The sequence below is a fragment of the Tursiops truncatus genome, chromosome 12 (assembly GCF_011762595.2).
Source record: "Tursiops truncatus isolate mTurTru1 chromosome 12, mTurTru1.mat.Y, whole genome shotgun sequence".
In the NCBI taxonomy this organism is placed as follows: Eukaryota; Metazoa; Chordata; class Mammalia; order Artiodactyla; family Delphinidae; genus Tursiops; species Tursiops truncatus.
In genome coordinates, this window is record NC_047045.1 from 82045503 (window position 1) to 82067635 (window position 22133).

Sequence of the window (22133 nt, forward strand, 5' to 3'; positions counted from 1 at the left end):
AGAATCACTAGAATAAGTGATACATTCATGGAGGAAAATGGCTCTCATATGATGAGTGGTTTTAATCTTGAATTTAAAGGTCCTCAAAATCTAAATTATTTTAATCAAGGCCAACTTTTCCATAAAACAGTGTTTTAACTAAAGATTAAATACTTGGTCAAGTGCATAATATCCTTCTTTAAAATTATACAGAAGTCACCGTCAACCACAAAGAGATTTTCTGGAATAAAAAGCTTTTATACAGTCAGCAATGCAGTGAGAGGATTAAGAACAGAGGCTCTCCATCAACTTCCTCGATTTCAAATCCTAGCTTAGCCACCTTCCTTCTAATGAATCCTTAGTGTCTTAAGCCTTGTTTTTCTTGTCTATAAAATAGGATCAATAAAAGTACTAACTTTAGAGAGTCTTGATGAGAATTAAATGAAATAATTCATGTCAAGTACTTAGCCCAGAATCTAAGAAATATTGCACACTCCATAGAAGTTAGCCATTTTAATGTGGGCAATATATAGAAACTAATTGTGAAAAACATTTTGATGACCTACCATGTAATAATATACAGTCATCCCTTGGTATCTGTGGAATATTGGTTCCACAACCCTCTGCAGGTACCAAAATCCTCGGATGCTCAAGGCCCTTCCATAGAACGGGTCTCAGTTGATGCTCTGTATCCACATGTTCTGCATCCACAGCTTCAACCAGTCACAGGTCCTACGGTTGGTTGAATCCACAGATGCAAAACCTGTGGGTGTGAAGAGCCAACTGTATTGTGATATACTAAGTTCTTTCACTTACGCTATTTCTGCTTTATTTTTTGGAGCAGCAAAGGTGAAGGTAGGGGTCTTAGAATTTCGAGGATTAGCTCAGGGAACATTTTAATAAGGATTGTATTAGTGACAGTACAGGTCGACTTGCTGCTGAAACACCGCAAAAATACAGTGACAAAAAAGAGAAAAGTTTCTTTTTCTTTAACATGCCCACCCGGCGTTGAGTAGCCCGGCGCTTAAGGCAGCTCTGTTCCATGAGGTCCTCTAGGACCCAGGTTCCATTTATCTTGTTTCTCCATCTTCGCCTGCAATAGGGTGTGTAATCAAAGCCGTTTCACCAGCATTGTCTTCTTCCATCCTTCAGGAAGGGAAGACGGTGAATGAAGAGCAAGCCATTTCCTTTTTAAAGGATGGGGCACAGAGCTTGTACGCGTGGCTTCTGCTCCCACCTCATTGCTGAGATCTTAGTCACTGGGCCACCCGTGGTTGAAAGAGAGGCTAGAAGATATGACTTTAGCTAGGCTGCCATGCCCCCAACTAAAATATCCATGGGTTCTGTTATCAAAAGGGAGATGAAAAGAATGGATGGTGGAATCAATTAGCAGTTTTCCACCGGCGTTGCTATGGTAACTACTAATATTGCTTCATTGATCCCTAGATACTGTTAATTTTGAGACACATCATCATTTTATGCAACACTCAGTAAGAAAAACCATGCTATTGAAACTGGGCACATTGCTTTCTTATCAGCCGAGTTGTAGGACACGTCCTAATTTTGAGATTTTTCAGCTGTGAAGAGTGTGTGTCTTGGTATAGAAGAAATACAGTACTGGAAAGACTTAGGAAAAGAAAGTGATCTAAAGACATCCATTTTGCAGTCTTCTTCTGTGTGTGTGCCTTTCCTTGGGGCAAGCATAGGCAGCAGATATGCAGCTTTGGTTGACCTGTTGAGCGTAATGTTTAGAACAGGTGATTGACAAGGTATTGTACTATCCGCGTGAATTTAAGTCAAATTCCTATGACTGCTGGTAGAGGGACTTTTGACTCAAAGTCTTGGGGAAAAGTTGCCTAGATTTTCAGTCATTCTGGACCGGATCTGGAGTTGAGTAAACAGACAGTGAGGGTCCTGTTTTTGCTAGCCAGGGTTCTCACTTAACAGAAGGACAAAGACCGAGGGCTATAGTCTGAGGGAACAGACGTGGCCATGGCATTTGACTTCCTGTCTCCACATTCAGTCATCACCCAAACACTGGCTGAACACCAAGCACTTTGCTTGGTGCCCTCCAAGACCTCCAGAGCTCATGCAGGGAGAAAAATAAGTAGACCCGTAAAGGCATGCAGTTGCGTATGGGCTATGATAGAAGTCTGGTAAGTAGAGGCACACACTGGGGATCATCATTTCCCAAGACCTCCCAGTGGCAGGGAAATCAGGACTGGGGAGGTGTAAGGACACTTCAAGCAGAAGTAACAGAATATGCAAGTGCATGGAAACGTGAAGCAGTGGTCACTTCAAGGGGACTGAGTTATGATCCCTTTGGCACACAGGACTAGAAGCAGTGGGTATGTCCAGCTTTGTTTCCCTTACAGTGCCTTATACATAGGAGGCAAACAACAATATTGGTTTAATCGAATTAAAGAAAAGACCAACTTCTTGGATGGCCAAATAGAGCCGAGCTGAATTTTCCTGGATCAAAAAGATGCCGGATTCCAGTAAATGGACAGAAGCAAAAAGATACCTTTGGTGCCACGCTTGTTCGGGAACTTACCGTTATTCTAGCTTATTTGGCAACTTAAGGTTTGAGGATTTAATGGATAAAGGAACTTGTTTGGAATTGCTCTCACCAGTCTTATGCTTATTTTCTCCAATTTAATAAATGCACAAGTGTATTGTACTTTAGAACACACCTTTCATCCTTGTTTACTCAGCGCATATAGTACTGCTGGTATTACCGTAAGAATAGATTCTCAATGCAGCAAGTACATCTTTGTGAATTTGACCTCTTACAAAGGCTAGAGAATCAAACTTCTTATTCTCAGGTTTTAAGATGTAGTAACGAAAGACCCTGGTCTGTTCAGTAAGATCATCTGGTAGCTTTGAATCTGGTCAATGACAAATCTATAATATGCAGATGTCTCTTGCTGTATATTGCTACTGAAATCTGCTTCTATCTTATATAGATCACTGTTACAGATGAGGAAGTTAGTAATCCATCCTTTTTAGATCTGGTGAGAACTCCCCAAATGAGGAAGTGCACACTTATACTTATGTTTGCTTGGTAAGTTTGACTTGTGATGGATTCAAAAGCTTGTGTCAAATTTACAATGCATCCCGTCCTTCAGATCAGGTTGAAGTTATCTCTTACTTGTTCTCCCTTGTCTTTCAATGTTGCTCCAGGTTCACAAGTGCTGTGGTTTATCAAGGACTTGTCATGCGCCTGGGAATTATAGGAGGCAACCTCTATATCGACTTTTTCATCTCGGGAGTTGTGGAACTGCCAGGAGCCCTCTTGATCTTACTAACCATTGAGCGTTTTGGTCGGCGCCTACCCTTTGCGGCAAGCAATATAGTGGCAGGAGTGGCATGTCTTGTCACCGCGTTCTTACCAGAAGGTAATTGTCCCCTAAGTCTTTTTGGCAGCCAAGAACTTGAAAAAAATCTTAAAATAATCAAGAATGGAGAACTTGTCTTTAGAAAATGGACCATAGCATCAAAATCGTAGTGCCAGTCGTGCTCTAGTGATGTCACTCTGTTTTCTGCCTAACCAGCCTAACTACTTTGAGTATAAAAGATTGGTTCTATAGATTTTTCTGTTTTCTCCATTTCTCAGTTCATTTGTGGATGAAATAGACGTGAGAAATCTAGCTTGGAGTGATGTAGTTTACTTTTTAAAAAATTTTAATTGAAGTATAGTGGATGTACAATACTATAAGTTTCAGGTGTACAATATAGTGATTCATAATTTTTAAAGGTTATACTCCATCTATAGTTATTATAAAACACTGGCTGTATTCCCTGTGTTGTAGAATGTATCCTTGTAGATTATTTCATACCTAATAGTTTGTACCTCTTAATCCCCTACCCCTATGTTGCCCCTCCCCGCTTCCTCTCCCCAGGGGTAACCCACTAGTTTGTTCTCTATATCTGTGAGTCTGCCTCTTTTTTGTTACGTTCACTAGTTTTTTGTATTTTTTAGATTCCACAGATAAGTGATATCATATTTCATTTAGTATAATGCCCTCCAAGTCCATGCATGTTGCTGCAAATGGCAAAATTTCATTCTTTTTTATGGCTGAGCAGTATTCCATTGTGTGTGTGTGTGTGTGTGTGTGTGTGTGTGTGTGTGTGTGTGTATATATATATATATACACCACATCTTTATCCATTTATCTGTTGATGGACAGTTAGGTTGCTTCTTGGCTATTGTAAAAACACTGCTGTGAACATAGGGGTACATGTATCCTTTCAAATTAGTGTTTTTGGTTTTTTCTTGGATATAGACCCAGGAGTGGAATTAATGTCGTTTATTTTTGATCACCTTTATCCAACTTAATTTTGTGATATCATTGACCCTGTTTCACATTTCTTCCACGTGGCCAATCCCATGTGAAACACTGAGGTTGCAAAGGGAAGGAAAACACGTCTTGACTTCAAAATATTGACAACCTAGTGAGGAATATAGACACTTCAATGCTCTCACAGCAGACTGTGATAAATGAACTAATAGAATGATTTACAAGATTTAGAAATAGGAACAAAAAGGTGCAAGAAGTGATGAATCCATGGGGACAGTCAGGAGAAGCTTCCCAGAGGTGAAAACTAGGCACGTATGAAGAAGGAAGAGAAATTGCCCTGCAGAGGGGAAGGCTAGGAGTGATTTTACAAAGGAAAGCACGGTTCTCAGAAGTACGCACCACCTTTGATGGTTCGGGAACCAAACGTTCTTTGTTATCACAGGAATATCCTGGCAAGGAGGCTGAGGGATCATCTGTCACCAGTGGAGATGGCCTCACAGCCAAGGCCGAGCCAAGAGCTTGGGCGTGGTCTTGTGAGCTTCAGGTGGAGGACAGGTGGCCTCCAAGTGGCTGTTGCAGTTTGGACAATGGCAGTGAGGAGGAGAGAGGCTGAGAGCAGGAATCAAGGTCGTGGCAGTCGGGCCTGAATGGGAGACAGTGATTTCAGAGATGTTTCAGAGTTAAATGGGGAGGGGGGCGTTTGATGACCGGTGTATGGTACAGAGGTTGTCAGTGACTCCAAATACACTGTTAATGGAAAGCCGGTTATCTCTGCCTCAGAAAACAGCGGGCACTGGACAGAGGAAGCCTTTCAAACTCCCAGGGAACGCGTGTTTTAGAGCAGATCTATTATTTCAGCATTTCAGGAGGTGTGGGGTGGGAGGTGGCTGGCAGAGCTGGAGTCCCTGTTAGTTCTTTGTGTCAGCACAAGAGAAGCTGCCTTTTCCTTTGCGGATCCTCTGCGGATCAGGGAAGAACTGATAATACTGTGGAAGTCGAAACAGTCAGACATTTACAGATGAGTTTATTAATTAAATAAGCATTTACGAAATCCCAAAACATCAGATAGACCCTATTTAAATAAAATTACAGAAATGCCCATCTTCAGAAAAGAAGGGTGGAAAAAAGATGTGAAGTCCTGTCATACTGGAATGGTTGATGATAAACAACTGACTGTTTACATTTATCTCATTTTTCTTGAGCGTATTAGTTTCCTAGCGCCGCTGTAACAAAGTGCCACAAACTGGGTGGCTCGCAACACAGAAGTTTATTCTCTCACACACCTGGAGCCTGGGAGTCTGAAATCCAGGTGTGGGCCAGGCCATGCTCTCTCTGAAGGCTCTAGGTGAGGATCCTTCCCTGCCTCTTCCTAGCTTCTGGTGATTGCCAGCCATCCTCGGCATGCCTTGACATCATTCCAATCTCCGCCTCCATCTTCACATGACCTTCTCTGCATCTCTGTGCCTTAACTTAACCATTATATCTGCAAAGACCCTATTTTGAAATGAGGTCCCATTCTGAGGTTCTGGGTAGACATGAACTTTGGGGAACACTATTCAACCTACCACATTGAGTTAACACATTATAAGAGCTGGGGAAGCTATTGGCCAATGCGCATCTATTTAGTGTCTATTAATTTCTGCCAGTAAACTAAGAATAGAGATAGTGCAGTGAACAAGACAGACATAATTTCTGTCCTCGGGAATTATGCACAATTTAGTAGAAGGTGACAGATGAGGAACATTGGAGACTTCACTGTTCTTTCTGTTTTACTTTGGCACTTTTTCGTTTTAGGTTTAATTTTTAAATGTAGTTCCCTAAGACAACGTCATCTGTTCTCATTGCATCTGGAACAGGAATCAAATATTAATTACGTATTCACTGCATATGAAGTTAGGAAAGTGGAGAGAAAGATTAATGACTGAAGTGTGGCCCATCTTTCCATTATGTAACTTTCCCCAGAAGATCTTCTCCGGCCTTAGACTGACTGGGATGACTTTCATGTGTGTTGCGTTCAGCATGATCCCAGAAGTCATTGAAGATCATATGTCCAAACCAATACTGAAGTAACTAAGGGGGTGAGAATCAAGCTATTTTATAGAGAACACTCTCATATATTAGAAAATATAAGGCAAAGAATAGATTTTTCTGTTTGGTCCGATCAGTTTTATTTTGTAGACAGAATTTCCCAATTTAAGCCTTAGAATTGTTCTTAGCAACATTGAAAATGAATTGCTCTTATTCTGGATACATTTTTATTTGTATATTCTGCAGATTCGGCCACTTTTATAGTCACACGCTGCTCATAATTGACTGCTAAGAATAAGTTCAAATCCCTAATGCTGGGAGACACAAGAGGGAAGAGATATGGGAACATAGGTATATGTATAACTGATTCACTTTGTTATAAAGCAGAAACTAACACACCATTGTAAAGCAATTATACCCCAATAAAGATGTTAAAAAAAAAAAAAGAACACTGAAAAAAAAATCCCTAATGCTGTGTGTGAATACCAAATATTAGCAGAGGTTTCTTGCTTGAGTTGACATCCTTACTTCCACTTAAGGGAACTTCGGGACTTGGTTACTTGGGCTGTTGAATTAACGTTAGAAAGACTTTTCCTCTCAGCCTTTCTTGACATCATCACCAGGATGACTGCCCCTGAAGAGAATACTGAGTAGCCTTCTAGGGGAATCAGCTCCAAAATTATCTCAGAGAAAACGGTTTAACCAACTTTCCATCCACTAAGCATGACTTTTCATGGTCTGAAGAATGAACTTCTGGAAAAGAAAGGCTTTCAGGCTGTATCCTCATCTAAGACTCACTGTTTCTGACCCCAGTTTTTTAACTCTAATTAAAACCTGAAAAATAAAGAGCTTTCGAAATCCATACTCACCTGCCATCTTTAATTTGACTTTATTCAAGATGGCTGCACACTCGGCAGTTTGGGCCTTTTTGAAATGAAAAAGTTGTCTTGGACTTTTCTCTTTAAGTAAAAAGTAAGTCTGTTTATCTTACTTACTAGGAATTTTCACTACATTTTATTTCAGAACTCAGAGCAGATGGTGCATTCAGAGGAGATGTAAAATTGTGTTTGTTTAAAATCCTGCATCCTTTCTTCAAAAATTGAGGTATTATTCTCAGTAATCCCTACCATCTTGACCAAACCCCCATCAGAGGGACTTTCTTTCTCTGTGTTCTCAGGAGTTCATGGGAGGTAGTTTCAGTTTCAATCCTCATTCTTCACTTGTTGTTTTCTGCCATTGCTACCGGAAAGATGTCTGTTGCCGCTCCAGGGTGAACTTAGCATATTCCAGGGATAATCAGAAGTTTTTATGTGCATACGTAATAGTCATACATAACTTACACCTCCTGTGAATTGCTTTCATTTTACCCTTTAGTTAAAATGAGCAGTGCAGTGCCTTTGGGACTTCTCTTTTGTTACACATTTCAACAAAATCTCTGTCCCAGTGCAGTTAGATACTGGCCTTTACTTCTTAGAAAGAGTTGAGGGCCTTGAGAAAACCTGACAGCATTTTCTTAACGTTTTACTGAATTCACTAGCTATTTATCTGTACTCATGGAGCTAACCACATACATTTCTCATGGGGGGGGGAGGGGGTGTGTGTGTGTGTTTTAATTTGGTTTCTTGGTTTTTGTTTGTGTTTGTTTTTCCGCAGTCAGTTATAAACTTAAATTGTCATTGAAGTTGTCAGTGGGACTCACTTGTAGAGCTGTCGTGATTCAGTAAAAAAAACTATAGCTTAAGAACCTAACCTGGGTAATCAAGTTCTTTCCACGGGAGCCAACAGCGTTCTTCTCAGCAGCCTGAGAGCAGCGAGAGGTTGCCTGGTCAGGCCGGGACCCAGGGAATCTGAGCGCCAGTTGCCACTTAAGTTCCCCAGCATCTGGCACCGCACCACCTGCTCACTGAAGGAGGGGGTGGAATGCATTTCCTAGTCCCCCTCCCTGGCCTTAATGAAAAAGTAAAGGCTAAATAAAACACTTGTTTACAACTGGGCCAGAGCAGATGGCGGGCCCAGTGCATCAGCACGACTCTGCTGTTGTTCAGTCCCTGGTGTGACGTTAATGTGAGTACTGCAGGTGTCCTCAGCTGGGAAAAACATGAAGGACACCAGGACGTCCTCGGCCAGTTTGCAATCAACATATAGCAAACTGGAGCCTCCCAGCAACGATCTGATTCTGGAACCCTCTTTTTCTTTGCTTGCCCTCCTAGGCAACTGTTTTATTTAATGAGTTTTAGCTTTTTTATTGGTTGAATATTCTCTAAAGAGAACACACAGAAGGGGAATTCCCTGGCGGTCCAGTGGTTAGGGCTCCTTGTTTCCACTGCAAGGGGCACGGGTTCGATCCCTGGTTAGGGAACTAAGATCTTGCATGCTGTGTGGTGCAGCAAAAAAAAAACAAACACATAAATCTACTGAGCTTCATCCTTTCTCTCGTCCTCCTCACTCATGCCTACTTTTCTACTAAAAAATTATGTATTCAGGAAAGCGTGATAATTCTAAAAGACAAGAGGACCATTTAGTGCTGAGCAAGCATAAATAAATATGAGTATAAAGGGAGAAGGTTTCCTTTTCAAAGATGGAAGTCAGGCATATGCTGAACGCCCTTGGCTTTGCTTTGGAGAGTAGATAAGCTGCTGTTCACGCGGTCATATGTCCTCACCCAAGTCTACTAAGAAAGGATGGCATAAAATCAAAACTATTCATAAAACGAGATATCGCCTCACACCCGTCAGAAAGGCCATCATTAAAACGTCTACAAATAACAAATGCTGGAGGAGGTGTGGAGAAAAGGGAAGCCTCCTACACTATTGGTGGGAATGTAAGTTGATGCAGCCACTATGGAAAACAGTATGAGGTTCCTGTTGCCGTATGATCCTGCAGTCCCACTCCTGGGTATATATTCAGACAAAACTTTTGTTCAAAAAGATACATGCACCCCTATGTTCATAGCAGCACTATTCACAGTAGTCAAGATGTGGAAACAATCTCCATGTCCATCAACAGATGAATGGATAAAGAAGATGTGGTGTATGCATACAACGGAATATTACTCAGCCATAAAAAGAATGAAGTAATGCCATTTTCAGCAACATGGATGGACCTAGAGATTATCCTACTAAGTGAAGTAAGTTAGACAGAGAAAGACAAATACCATATGATATCACTTATATGTATAATCTAAAATACAACACAAACAAACTTATCTACGAGACAGAAACACACTCACAGACATAGAGAACAGACTTGTGTTGGAGGGGGAGGGATGGAGTGGGATTTGGGGGTTAGCAGATGCAAACTATTATACAGACGATGGATAAACAACAAGGTCCTACCGTATAGCACAGGGAACTACATTCAACATCCTGTGATAAACCATAATGGAAAAGAATATGAAAAAGAATGTATGTATATGTATAACTGAAGAAACTAACACAACATTGTAAACCAACTATACTTCAATTTAAAAAAAAAGGATTGCATCAACTGCACAACTTTTCAGAAATTTAGAGCACTGACTTTTTAGAGCAAAAATTGGTTTATGCCTTCTTCCCTTAAAGCACAAAAGAAAGAAAATATTTAGTAGAGAGCATTTGGCATTTCCCACTAGTTACTATGGAGGAAAGGAGTGTTTCCTCATGTAACCAAAGCAGCCCTAAAACAGTTCATTTTTAAATGAATGAACAAATCAGTATTAAAGAATCTGGCTCCTTCTGGATGATTTCATAGGCAAAGTAGAAAGACCTGGGATGAGGGAAATGAGGAAAGACATACGCCCTGGTGATGACGCACGGCAGGGATGTCCCCTCCCGGAGATCTCAGTTCTCGAAGCCGTGCTGCGCTTTAGAAACCAAAGTCAATTTCAGGTCCAGATTGTTCTTGGTCTGTTGGGAACAGTGATTCTGTGTGTCATCACTAAGGGGTATGAACAGAAAGAGGACAAACGGGCGTCAGACTGCTGTGATGGTTTTCAAGGGCACAGGCAAAGACTACCTTCCAGACAGAAGGCCAGTGTGCTCAGGCCCTCTAGGAAAGCACTGCTTGGAACGTTGTTCTCAAGGTAGTGGCTTCTCAACAAACGCCTTGACTTGTATTTCTGTAATCCAACCCTGCTCAGGAAGGCAGCTGGTGCACTAAATACTAGCTGTCCTCCCAGTTGCTGTTGTTGTTGAATTTGGGCTACAATATTAGGAGGTATCTATCATTTGCACTTAAGATTAGCAGATTTACGGCCGGGAGAACACTAAGCAAATGCCCTTTGTTGTTTTGTAAAATTGTATTGAAAGCAGACCCTTCCAAATTTTCTGTTTTTGCAGGAATACCCTGGTTGAGGACCATTGTTGCTACCCTGGGAAGATTAGGCATAACCATGGCCTTTGAAATTGTTTATTTGGTAAATTCAGAATTGTACCCAACAACATTACGGTAATTCCAACATCCGTATCGTGGTTTCTCCTAAGTAATTCTGCAGCCGCATGTTTGAAGTTGACTTAAAAACTATGAAATAGTTTTCTTAGCTTGGCGACCTATTAGCCTGGGCTGGATTCAGCCCATGGAAAAGCTAAGTTTTGAGTTGTAGCTTCTTTTTGCATTATTATCATCAATATCTTCATACACAGTTGGGGGTTTGTGGAAAGGCACTAGACCTGAAATCAGAAAATCTGGGTAGCGTGCTTGGGTCATGGGTTACATCTTCCTTCATCAGCAGCGCTCTGTGTAAAGGCTACAGCCTCTGTTCTGACCACACTCCACAGCCGGTTATTGAAGGACAAGATGAAACAATGTGCATAGCTAGTGCAGATGGGCCTCCTTTCTTGGGGGAATATTCCTGAGCACACCTTACTGCCAATCTGGGGTGCCAAGGAGACACATAAGCGCCACAGAGCAGGCTGGGGAGTGAGCTGCTGATGGAAGATGGATTTCCACCAATACTGTGGACCCGCCCCCGCCCCCAACTAGCCTCACTGTGACTCAGCTTTTAGCCAGATGTGAACTGGTGCAGGTTGGAAACGATGCGCTTAGGGTATGAGAGAGGAGAAAGTTTCAAAGTTAAAAGCTAGAGAAGTGGGAAATATTGTTACAATTTCTCTGTTACTTAGATATCAGAAAATGTTACGTATCTTGAACTTATTTAAATACTTTTTGTTTAAAACAATTTTTTTGTTCTGCAGAAACTTTGGAGTTTCACTCTGTTCAGGTTTATGTGACTTTGGGGGGATCATAGCCCCGTTTCTGCTCTTCCGCTTAGCGGCCGTTTGGCTGGAACTACCTCTCATCATCTTTGGTAAGTTCTCCCTTTATATCCTATTCTTAAATGCTCTCATCCACATTTTCACGTTAATAGAAGCTAAAATGATCATCAGGCTGGATATCAATTTTAACCATTTGCTCTTTTTATAACAGCTGTTTCTGTTTTGAGGAACCACCATGAAATGTGGACCCTAAACCATTTAAATTTACTTTACATTAAGGGTTGCTATAAAAAAGTGTTCAGTTTAGCTTTCTTCGTTGAGGTTCTGAGTTAAAATCAAATATTATGAAACTTTTTTATAATATTGTGGAACATAACCAATAATTTTCCAAATAGGACCAAATAATAGGACCTTCTGTATGTTTAAAAACAAGCCTAAACAAATTGTATTGTTAAGTGCTCCATGCCTCTCAATATTGTATCTGCACGTGCTTTATGCTAAGCACGCCATGCCGAAAGATCAGAGACACAGAAGCCCTTGTAGACACGTACCATAACCTCTTTGATGCCCCTCAAGTTCATACCCTCCTTCCGACCTTCAATCTTCATGAAACTCATGAAGGGATAGAACCATAGCATAGGGAGGGCCCTTAGGGTAATTCAGTCCAGTGCATCTCCAGTGCTGTTTCTGCCCAGATCTCATACCCTCCTCAGCAAGAGAGGATGCCGGCTGCCCCTTGCTCACCTACCTTTCCTCCACCTCCACTTCCTTACTCCCGGTAGAGGTTTTTTACCCATTGCTCCGCAGTTTAAGCTCCAATGAAAACATTGCCTCCATGAGGGCATACATCCGGAGGAATGCAGGAGTCCTTCAGTTGTGCTAGGGACCATAAAGTCGGCTTCTAATCAACTGACACCAGTGATTCCATAAAAGATCATTTCAAGCTCTTTCACGGGATCTGATAAACAAGCTCAGCATTGATTCTGGGCCAGCACGAAAAAGCAGAGAGAGGCCACTGTGCAACCAGGACAGAGCTGCCTGACAGCCCAGGCCGTCGAGGTTTGGGGCTTGCCTGTGAGCCCGGCTGGCGGAGCTGGGCGCTGGTGCCGCAGGGCAGGCCCTTGCTTCGCAGAGTCTGGCTGGGGAGGGAGCCGCCTTTCCAAACAGTCACAGGGGAGTGTGATAAATAAGGGCACCATGAGAGCACATCGCAGGGAGCACCAGCCCCGTGGAGTCAGGGAGCAAGGGGGCCACGTGGAGGTTGAATAGGAATTATGCACGTGAGAGGCGTGGGCTGGTGCTCTAGGCAGCGGGAAGGCCTAGAGTAAGAGGAAGTTAAAGGACAGAGTGCAGTGTGTAAGTTGGGGCCTGAAGAGAGATGAAGCTGGGGAGGTGAGCTGGGGCCGGACCATGGAGGGTCTTCTCTGATGTGCAAAGGGTCTGCTCTTTATCCAAAGAGCAGTTTCAAGCCGGGGTTAACAGTGTCAGGTTTGCATTTTAGAGACATGACTCTGATGGCAGGTATGCCTGTGAGTTAGAGGGGGACAATGCTATTGGTGAGATGATTCAAAGAACGTTGGTGTAATCAGGTAAGAGATTTCCTAAGGACTGGGTCTAGGGTGATGGCACTGAGAATGTTGAGGAGTGGAAGGATCCACAAAAACATATTGGAGGTTGAATTGGCAAAAGGGGGTGATTGAAGGGACGAGGGCCAGAGGGACCAGGGAGCTGGCAGCCGGCCTCTGGGCTGGCAGCGCCATAGGTGGCAGGGCCAGCCCTAGTTTAGTGAATGTCAGAGGTGCCCGTCTGCAGGAGGACGCGGAGGGATACTGTTTGGGCTGTTTGTAGCATGAGGTGCGTCTGAGAAATCCAAGTTGAAATGGTGAGAGGCCAGTAGGTTTGATGAGCTGAGTCGGGAGCAAAGTGTGGCCCTGTGATGAAGGTTTGGAAGCCATCTGGATGTAGATAGCCACTGAAACCATGGGAGTGACCGAAACCCCGTCTACAGGGAACAGGACAGAGTGAGAGGAAAGAAGGGGGCCCAGGACGGAGCCCTGAGGAACGACAGAGCATCCAGCATAAGCAGAGGGAGAGGAACCAGCCAGGGGATGAGAAGGGATGCAAGAGGGGCAGGAGGGAAACCGGGAGCGTGGGGCAGGGAAGCCAGGGGACAGCGGGTGAGGTCACCAGCTGCCAGAGCTGCCACGAGGCCAGGCAGCAAAGACGAGAAGCAGGGCCACTGCACCTGGCGGTGGCAGCAACTGGCGACCTGGCTGGAGCAAAGCCAGAGGGGACATGGAGCAGAGCCGGATTAGGGCAGGTGGAGGTGGGAGGTGACTCTGGTCCGCCAAGGTCAACTGTCAAGTTTTCAAGAATTTTTGAGCCAGTTTAAACACATCCATCATTAAAAATGGAATATATAAAATAGATTAAAAACAGAGGTAATAAATACGCACACCTCATGAGTTCCTGATTCATTGAGTTCTACTGCATCTGTCCCCGAGGCTGGTGCGTCCACCGTAGTCCATGGTGGAGATGCTGCCGCCCATCTCCCCAGAGCCTCACTCGCGACGTCACACTGCTGGTTTGAATCGCTCGCATCCACGATGGGCGTATTTACACCACGGAAACAGGGAAATGCTGCTGCACATCAGGACTCTATTTTCTGGAGAGCTGGTTGTTAGACATTTACCAGCACAGCGCTGGGATATGAAGATGTGTAGAAAATAGGAGAGGATGGTGTTGCAAGAACTGTGGTTCTAAAGAACGGAAGAAGGGAGGATGGTGAGGTTGATAGAAGGCTCTTTAAAGAGGAGAGATTTGAATATGTTTCAAGGCGACCACTGATGGGTTAAAGGTGCTGGAGGGAGATGAATCACTACAGCGCGGAGCCCACAAAGACGCCAGGAGATGCTCTCGGGCAGATGTGGGCACAAGTCTTGGGTGTCACATGATGGAAGCAGGAAGGGGAGGGGCAGGGTGCAGTGAAAGGAGGCTGAGGGACTCCTCACTGGTGGCTTCTATGTTCCCTGTGAAGTAGGAGGTGAGGGCTTCTCGGAGTGTTTGGCACTTGGTAGGTCCTCAGTAAATTGTGAAACGAGTGAATGAATGGATGGAGGCCAAGAGCACGGGAGCGATGGAACTGTCTAGAGTTTGAGGAAGGCTGAGAACCTGTGAAATCATGACAGAGGAACGCTGGGCAGGGTGACCAGAGGGCTGCTGCGGGGCAGGATGAGCCCAGGCAGTGAGCACAGCGGCTTCCAGACTGAGCAGGGGGCCATGAGGGGGCGCTGTGCGTTCCCGGTACCGTAACGCCTTTCTCCTGTTCCACAGGTATCCTGGCATCTGTCTGCGGTGCTCTTGTGATGCTTCTGCCTGAAACCAAGGGCATCGCCCTGCCAGAAACAGTGGATGATGTAGAAAAACTCGGCAGGTACGGTACAAAATGCAGCACATCCTAATTAAAAGCAGCATTTCAAACCCACTGGGAAAGGACGGTGCTAAGAAAATCGAATATCCAGGGGGGAAAATATAATATTAAATCCCTATCTTACATCTTAAGCAAAAAGTTCAAAGTAGATTTAAAAGGTTAATGTAAAGCAAATCTGTAAAAGAATACGTTTTATTTTTTAAATGTGGTTATGAAGAGGGAAACATTTCCAAATAAGGTGTTAAAACTCAGAAGGAATCTAAAGGAAAGAGACTGATGATTGGACAAAGTAGAAATAATTTAAATGTGCATCGATAGGCAACCGATGGTGAAAATGATAATATATCTATAAAATAATTGAGATATATCTATATGGAAAGACATGGAGGATTTTCAAGATGGATTACAAAGTGAAAAGTCACAGAACAATGTGTTATAGTATTTATTAAAAAATAAAACCAAGAGTAATCCCTCTCTATAACTAGATGGGAAAATAAATGCTAGTCAGATGATGATAGAAGAACGATAGCTCAATCGATAGATAGATAGGTGAATGATAAGTGATACATAGATAGAAAGAAGATAGGAGAAGGACAGTGAGAAAGACTGAATTTGGGAAAAGGGTGTCTAAATGGTGTACAGGGAAAGTTAATATCCAACCAACATATGAATATGAAATATGTTTTTGTTATATCAAGAAAAATCCACAGTACACATATTCTAATCTCTCTGAAATCTTCCATAATAAAAAGATAGGAAGAGAGAATATGAATATGAGAATGCATAGGAAAAGATCTAAAATGATAAAATATACCCTCTGGGGATAGAAATCGTTCGGGAAGCAGGGTGTAGAAGGGAGGACATTACTTTTATACCCCATAGACTTCTGAATTGTTCGATTTTTTATTTTTTTAATTACAACTCATGGTCTTGTATCATTTGTGAATTTTATTTTTTTTAATTTTTTAAAATTTCTGGCTGCACCGCGTGGCATGTGGGGTCTTAGTTCCCTGACCAGGGATCGAACCTGTGTCCCCTGCATTGGAAGTGTGGAGTCTTAACCACTGAACTGCCAGGGAAGTCCTCATTTGTGAATTAAAAAAAAAATAATTTAACAGCTAATTTTATTTATTTATTTTAAATTTATTTTTGGTTGCATTGGGTCTTCATTGCTGGGCACGGGCTTTCTCTAGTTGTAGTGAGCGGGGCTGCTCTTCGTTGTGGTGCGCGGGGTTCTCATTGTGGTGGCTTCTCTTTTTGCGGAGCACAGGCTGTGGGCACGCAGGCTCAGTAGTTGTGGCTCGCGGGCTCTAGAGCGCAGGCTCGGTAGTTGTGGTGCACAGGTTTAGTTGCTCCACGGCATGTGGGATCTTAGTTCCTGGACCAGGGATAGAACCTGTGTCCCCTGCATTGGCAGGCGAATTCTTAACCACTGCACCACCAGAGAAGCTCCTAACAGCTAATTTTAAAAATAAAAATCCATCTTCTTCTAAACAGTGACCTAGAAATTAAGAGTATGGATCTCTTGGGCTTCCCTGGTGGCGCAGTGGTTGAGAGTCCGCCTGCCGATGCAGGGGACACGGGTTCGTGCCCCGGTCCGGGAAGATCCCACATGTTGCGGAGCGGCTGGGCCCGTGAGCCATGGCCGCTGAGCCTGTGCTTCCGGAGCCTGTGCTCCGCAACGGGAGAGGCCACAACAGTGAGAGGCCTGCGTACCGCAAAAAAAAAAAAAAAAGAGTATGGATCTCTAAATTTTTAAAAAGTGTATCAAAAGTATTTATGACAAGACTGAAATGTTAGTAACCTCATGGCAGTTTTATTCTTCACTTGACAGACTGGGAAGAGAATAGAAACCGACATTTTTTAGGTCCTTATATACGTGATCGATGGTTTCATATATGTCATTTCATTTAATACTCAAAGTGATTGTGTGCAATACAAGGTCTTACCCTTACTTTTTTGTATACTAGGAAATCCACGCTCAGAGAGACTTCACAGCTTCTACATGCTAGTACTGGGATTGATATTGTCCAGTGTACAGGTGTGACTGTTGTTTTGGGTAGTTTTATTATCTCATGCTGTATCCTACTTGATTATGAGTATTTTAATAGCAAGAATCCCCTGGTAGTATTGGAAATTTCTCTCTTCATATCCTCTTTTAATGAGGTCCCATCCCCCTCCCCAGAGATAGGCAACCATCGCTCAGAAGTATTTCAACCAGATCTTTAAAACCTATACAGTGATTTCCTAGTCCTATTTCTTGATGCTATTTTGAAAAATAAGATTGACGAATCATCTCAGAACTTTCCTAAGAAAGGCTTATCAGTGTACTCAAAACCAAACCACCAGCTGACTTCTAACAGGACTGGCCAATCAGAGCACAGGTGGACATTCGTCCCATGAAGTAACCCAATCAGATTCTTGTGCTTGTTTGTAAGTAAACTGATAGGTAATGGCTTATTCCTCAACCAAAGCTCTACCTATGTTTTACCGTAAAACAATGCTACGTGAAGTCTGAGGTGTGGTGGGAGATTCTCTTTAAGACATTGCCATTTTATAAACCAAAATTAAGTTAAGAAATTTATAAAAGGGAGGACTTCCCTGGTGGTCCAGTAGTTATGAATCTGCCTTCCAATGCAGGGGACTCGTGCTCGATCCCTGGTTGGGGAACTAAGATCTCACGTGCCGCGAGGAACCTAAGCCCACACGCCACAACTACTGAGCCCCCGTGCCACAACTAGAGAGAAGCCCGCGTGCCACAATGAAAGATCCCGAGTGCTGCAACTAAGACCCGACGCAGCCATAAATAAATAAATAAATATTTTTTTAAAAAAGAAATTTATAAAAGGTATCAAAACTGTCCTCTTGAGTGTTACATCATGGAAAGACTTGCGTCATCCAGAAAGGATAAACATGCTGTTAGCTGTGTCATCACAGATAATTATTTGGTTTGTATGAGCGTATGGGGGCCAGATCAGGGTGGGCGGTGTCCAACCCTGTCACTCCAATTGCAGTCATGCTAACAGACCAAAGGAAAGAAAGAAGACTATTTAAGGTTAGATAAAGCAGGGGAAATGGTGAGAAAGGAAATAGGATTATCTTCAAATAAGATATCCAAACTTTAAGGGCAACTTCTCATGGGCTGATGTGCCCTGCGGGATCTGTTCAGGGCTGGGGTACGCAGGAGAGCATCCCGGCCGGGATTATAGGGTCAAAAGTAAGAAGTTCAGTGCTGACTGTTGGTGGCACAAGCCTGGGAATGTGTCATTGGAGTTTTAAGACGTCTAACTCAGTGGTGCAGAGTTCTTTTCCTGCACATCTGCTGCCCTCTTTTATGAATGCCCTCTGTGCCAACCCTCCAGTGACAGGCACTGCATTCTTCTTTTTGACTCGACTCCATTTGCTGCTGCTCATTTATAGTGAGCGTGATAGACTCATTCTTGATCCCCAAACCAGTCAGAAGTCAGATTTTCAAACTCATTAGGAAAAAGTGGAGGAAGAGGGAGTGATTTGAGATCAAGACTCTTTTGCCAATTCAAACATATTAAAAATAGAATTAAACAATTGGAAGAGATGGAGTTTTGGAGGTGAGAAGGCCAGCTCAATGGTGTGCAGGGAAAATTAATATACAAGCAGTACATACACAGGAAGAATTCGACCAACAAAAATTCAACTTACATGAATTTTTTTCTGTTTGTAAATTTTCATAATTAAAAAATTGGGTAAATTAATTAATTATGCCTGGTCCCTACCCTTGAAAAAACGTCTAATAAAAGTCTGATCTATGGTTTTACAAGTTAAGCACATTGATTGCATTCTATAATCACTTACTCAGGAACAAAAACTACTTAGCCCCAAGTTACGGAAACCTGTTAGCATTTTCCCTTCTACAACAGCACTTAGTCATTTTCTCATTTCTGCTTTCTTTTGTTCACATCAGCAGCCCATTTCCAAACCATCTGTTACAGAGTAGAAATTCATAAAGAATTTATATGTGCTATAATGCTAATTAACCCCTGCCTAGGGATTGAGGGCAGGCCAAAAATGACTTGGAGACAGTTAATTTTGTTCCCTTTGAGTTGGGTTTTTATGAGCAGTTACGCGTGAGTGTATTCGATCAAAACCAACTATGAAATTGAGTAATAACAAAAAGACTTCCTTCTCACTAGTTGTGTAATCTTTTATAAGGACTTTCTCTTTTCTCCTTTGTTTTGTTAGTCCACATTCCTATAAATGTGGCAGAAAAAAGAAAACTCAAGTTTTGAGCTCTCACCTTTGAGCCCCCTGCCAACGATGCAAGGGAAGAGCTATTCAGGCTGGTCCCCCCAAGGAACCGACGTGCCTTGCAGAGACGTGTGTGTGTCCACTTCAGCTGTGCAGCTCCAAGTGTTTTTAATACTTTACATAGACATTCAGACTATCCAGAGTATTTTTATACAATGTCGGATGAATCAAGACTCATCGTGCTGTCAAAGTTTCTGGGAACATGTAATATGTGACCGGTTTAGCCAAGAGCCCGTTGTGTGCACAGCTCCTCCTGAGGTTTTTTCTCACGCTGGGGCAGTGTCTCTGACCCACTGGGTTACAGAGAGACAAGAGAAGCCCCACCCAGTTCTCAATGACGGTTCCATCAGGAATGCAAGATGTGCAAACCAAGGATCTGGGGCAAGTGTACAGAAATGGGCTCATCAAATCTGATCAAGACATGGAGGCTGTGAACTGAGGGATCTGATGATTCCAGGGAAGATGAAGATGTGGGAATCTTGTTAATGCGGAGACTGAATCTAAGGACCTCGGGCCACCTGGCTCTGGGCCTTTGCTTTCTCTTCTCACCTTGAGCGCCTTAAGCTCCTGGAGCATCTAGGGTTGCAGGCACTTTTAGGCCTTGTTCCAGAAATAAGAACAAATCTGCTGGACAATCCAAGGATTTGGCTCTATTGTTTGTAAAATCAGATTGGTCCTGAGATGATTCAGGGTAACCGCGGTCCTCCTTTAGTGGACGCCTAGAGCCACATATTCAGTGTTTTACTGGTGAAACCCATGGACTATGACTTCATGGGTCTTCAGATTTTAATCATACAGGGATATTTATCTTATATGTGTGAGTTCAGCTCTATGATGATGCCCATGGTCAAGAGTGAAAACTATGGACAAATCTCATTCAATCTTGACACTTTTGCCTTGTCTTGGGAAGAAGCTTACATTTTAGTTTGAAAGAAAGGTCAGTTATATCCATGCTTAAAAGAATGAGCAGAAGTTTATATTGTACATGACTTTACAGGTACTAATAAGGGATTGGATCTTTCTTTTTTGTTACTGAGACTTTTTGAAATGTGGAGTTTAAATACAAATATGCTGTCTTTATGATGTCCTGCTTTCTATGTCACATTTGTTATATTTTCAGGTTCAGTATGTATCTTATGCAGAATTGTTTAATGAATTATTTTGGGTGGACAGGTAAAATGGGAGCCAAAGGGAAACCTTGCCAGTGAGGAAGAAAGTTTCTATGTGAACGTGTGACGATATGTACGGTGTACGTGCTAATTGTAAAATAAGTTTTTAATCCTTAAAGCACATCAGAATTGAATATGAATACTTTATTTTTCAATGAAATAAACACAGTTCTTTAAGGGTGTAATGCTGCACTTACCCTTTATTCATACACCCTTGCATTTTTGTTTCTTTTGCATTTTTCTCTTTGCTGTGAGATGACTGTTGCTTCTTGATACTATCACCTTGGAATTGTATTTTGAGTTGACATTTGGGTTCTGATAACAATAAAAAAATGTAAATTGTCAAGAAAAATCAATTGGCATCCTTTCTCTTCTTTCTGAACGTGAGTCACTGTAAAACACTCTTCCCATGTGACAAAGTATGCTACATATCCAAGCAGCCAATTACTGATGGAAATTAAATAGTCCACCTTCAGTATATGTTCGTTGCTCCTTTCCAGGCTCTTGGCACCATTCCTAGACTCATATGTGACCCAGAATACCATTCAGACTCTTAGCTGGTCTTGTGTTACGACACTTCCATTGCCCGGTTTACTTCTCAGAATACAGCTGTCTGCCCAGGGTCTCCTGTGCTGGGCTAGAGTCAAGTTGTCAGTAACAGATTTCATTCCCAAGAACAGAATTTGCGCTCATGATTCCCCATGTATGCTGCAGCTTTGAAAACATTCATCCCAGTGCCAAAAATAAACACGTTAGAGATGTGTGACAAGGTAAATATATAGGTGACTTACTAGGGCTTCTCTATTCATCTTACAGGCTTCTCGTTCCTCTCTTCCTTATGAGAGGGAACGAAATCACTCAGGTCTGTAAGAGTTACACCATTTACAATTGGTAGGATGAACGAAGAGCATGAAAACAGTGAAAATCAAAAAATTAAGTCAAAGGAAGTACAGAGTTTATTTTCAACAAATGTCATAGCTGTATTGCCTCATTATTACAGAATCCAGCAGTCCATGGACAGGAACAAGTTATCCACAGCAATACAAACAAATGTTGCGGTTGGCAGTAGCTGGTAGCTAAGTACAGTGTCAAACTTAGTTTGATTACCATCAATTAGTTTTGAGTACGCTGAATTCCCTACCCAGGTTCCAGCTTCAGATCTGCTGATGCTTCACTCTGCCTCCCATCTAATTAATTCTTTCTCATTGTTTCTTCAATCCAAGTGACAAACTTTGAAACACGAACATACACACCAGGCTTATTGGGGCGTGCACAGCCAAGACCCCACGAAGTGACTCCTTGTAAAATGTATTTGTCCTTCTCAAAGCAAACCAGAGGCCCTCCACTGTCACCCTACACAGAGGAAGGGAAAAAACCATGAGAGGATTAAGCTTCCATCCTTTTAGTATGGGATGTCATCCTTCTATTACCCAAATGTAGGTTGTTCCCAGTATTTGAACATCCCTTTCCAACCAGAAAGGAACTTAGTAACATATTATTGGAACATCTGCTGTGCTTCAGTACTAGGCAATGTACGTTTAACGAAACCGTACCATTTAGTGTTTCCCGGGGGGAAAAGAAATCCCTTGTGAAAACTGTATTCATCCCTTCAAGCCTTGGGGTTTCTCTTAGGAAGGGTAACCCCAGGAACAATCTTAAAGGAGGTGTGGGAGGGTCTTTGTCTTATACCAACCTCCCTTTCCTACTAGAAAGGCCACGTCCCGAGTCCCACCCAAGATCCCCCTCCCAG

The 22133-nt window shown here is 42.6% G+C and overlaps 2 protein-coding genes across 6 annotated transcripts in view; one reads left to right on the plus strand and one right to left on the minus strand.

Annotated features, from left to right (window-relative positions):
- The window catches only part of SLC22A3 (solute carrier family 22 member 3), an 88760-nt gene extending 68352 nt beyond the window's left edge, over nt 1–20408 (plus strand). The window contains exons 6-11 of one of the 2 annotated variants that reach the window (XM_073789806.1): nt 2946–3043; nt 3163–3377; nt 10625–10733; nt 11480–11592; nt 14834–14933; nt 16901–19128. In XM_073789806.1, the coding sequence (XP_073645907.1) occupies nt 2946–3043; nt 3163–3377; nt 10625–10733; nt 11480–11592; nt 14834–14933; nt 16901–17159 (894 nt within the window). In that variant the 3' untranslated portion in view covers nt 17160–19128. Of the gene's footprint in view, nt 1–2945; nt 3044–3162; nt 3378–10624; nt 10734–11479; nt 11593–14833; nt 14934–16900; nt 19129–19148 lie in introns of those variants that run through there. The other variant, XM_019951445.3, reaches the window with a different exon arrangement.
- A 923-nt stretch (nt 20409–21331) lies between these two features.
- Nucleotides 21332–22133, minus strand: part of PLG (plasminogen) — a 44375-nt gene continuing 43573 nt past the window's right edge. For all 4 annotated transcript variants that reach the window (XM_073789805.1, XM_019951458.2, XM_019951459.2 and 1 more), the window contains one exon: nt 21332–21736. In XM_073789805.1, coding sequence (XP_073645906.1) covers nt 21586–21736 — 151 coding nt within the window. In that variant the 3' untranslated portion in view covers nt 21332–21585. The remainder of the gene's footprint in view (nt 21737–22133) is intronic.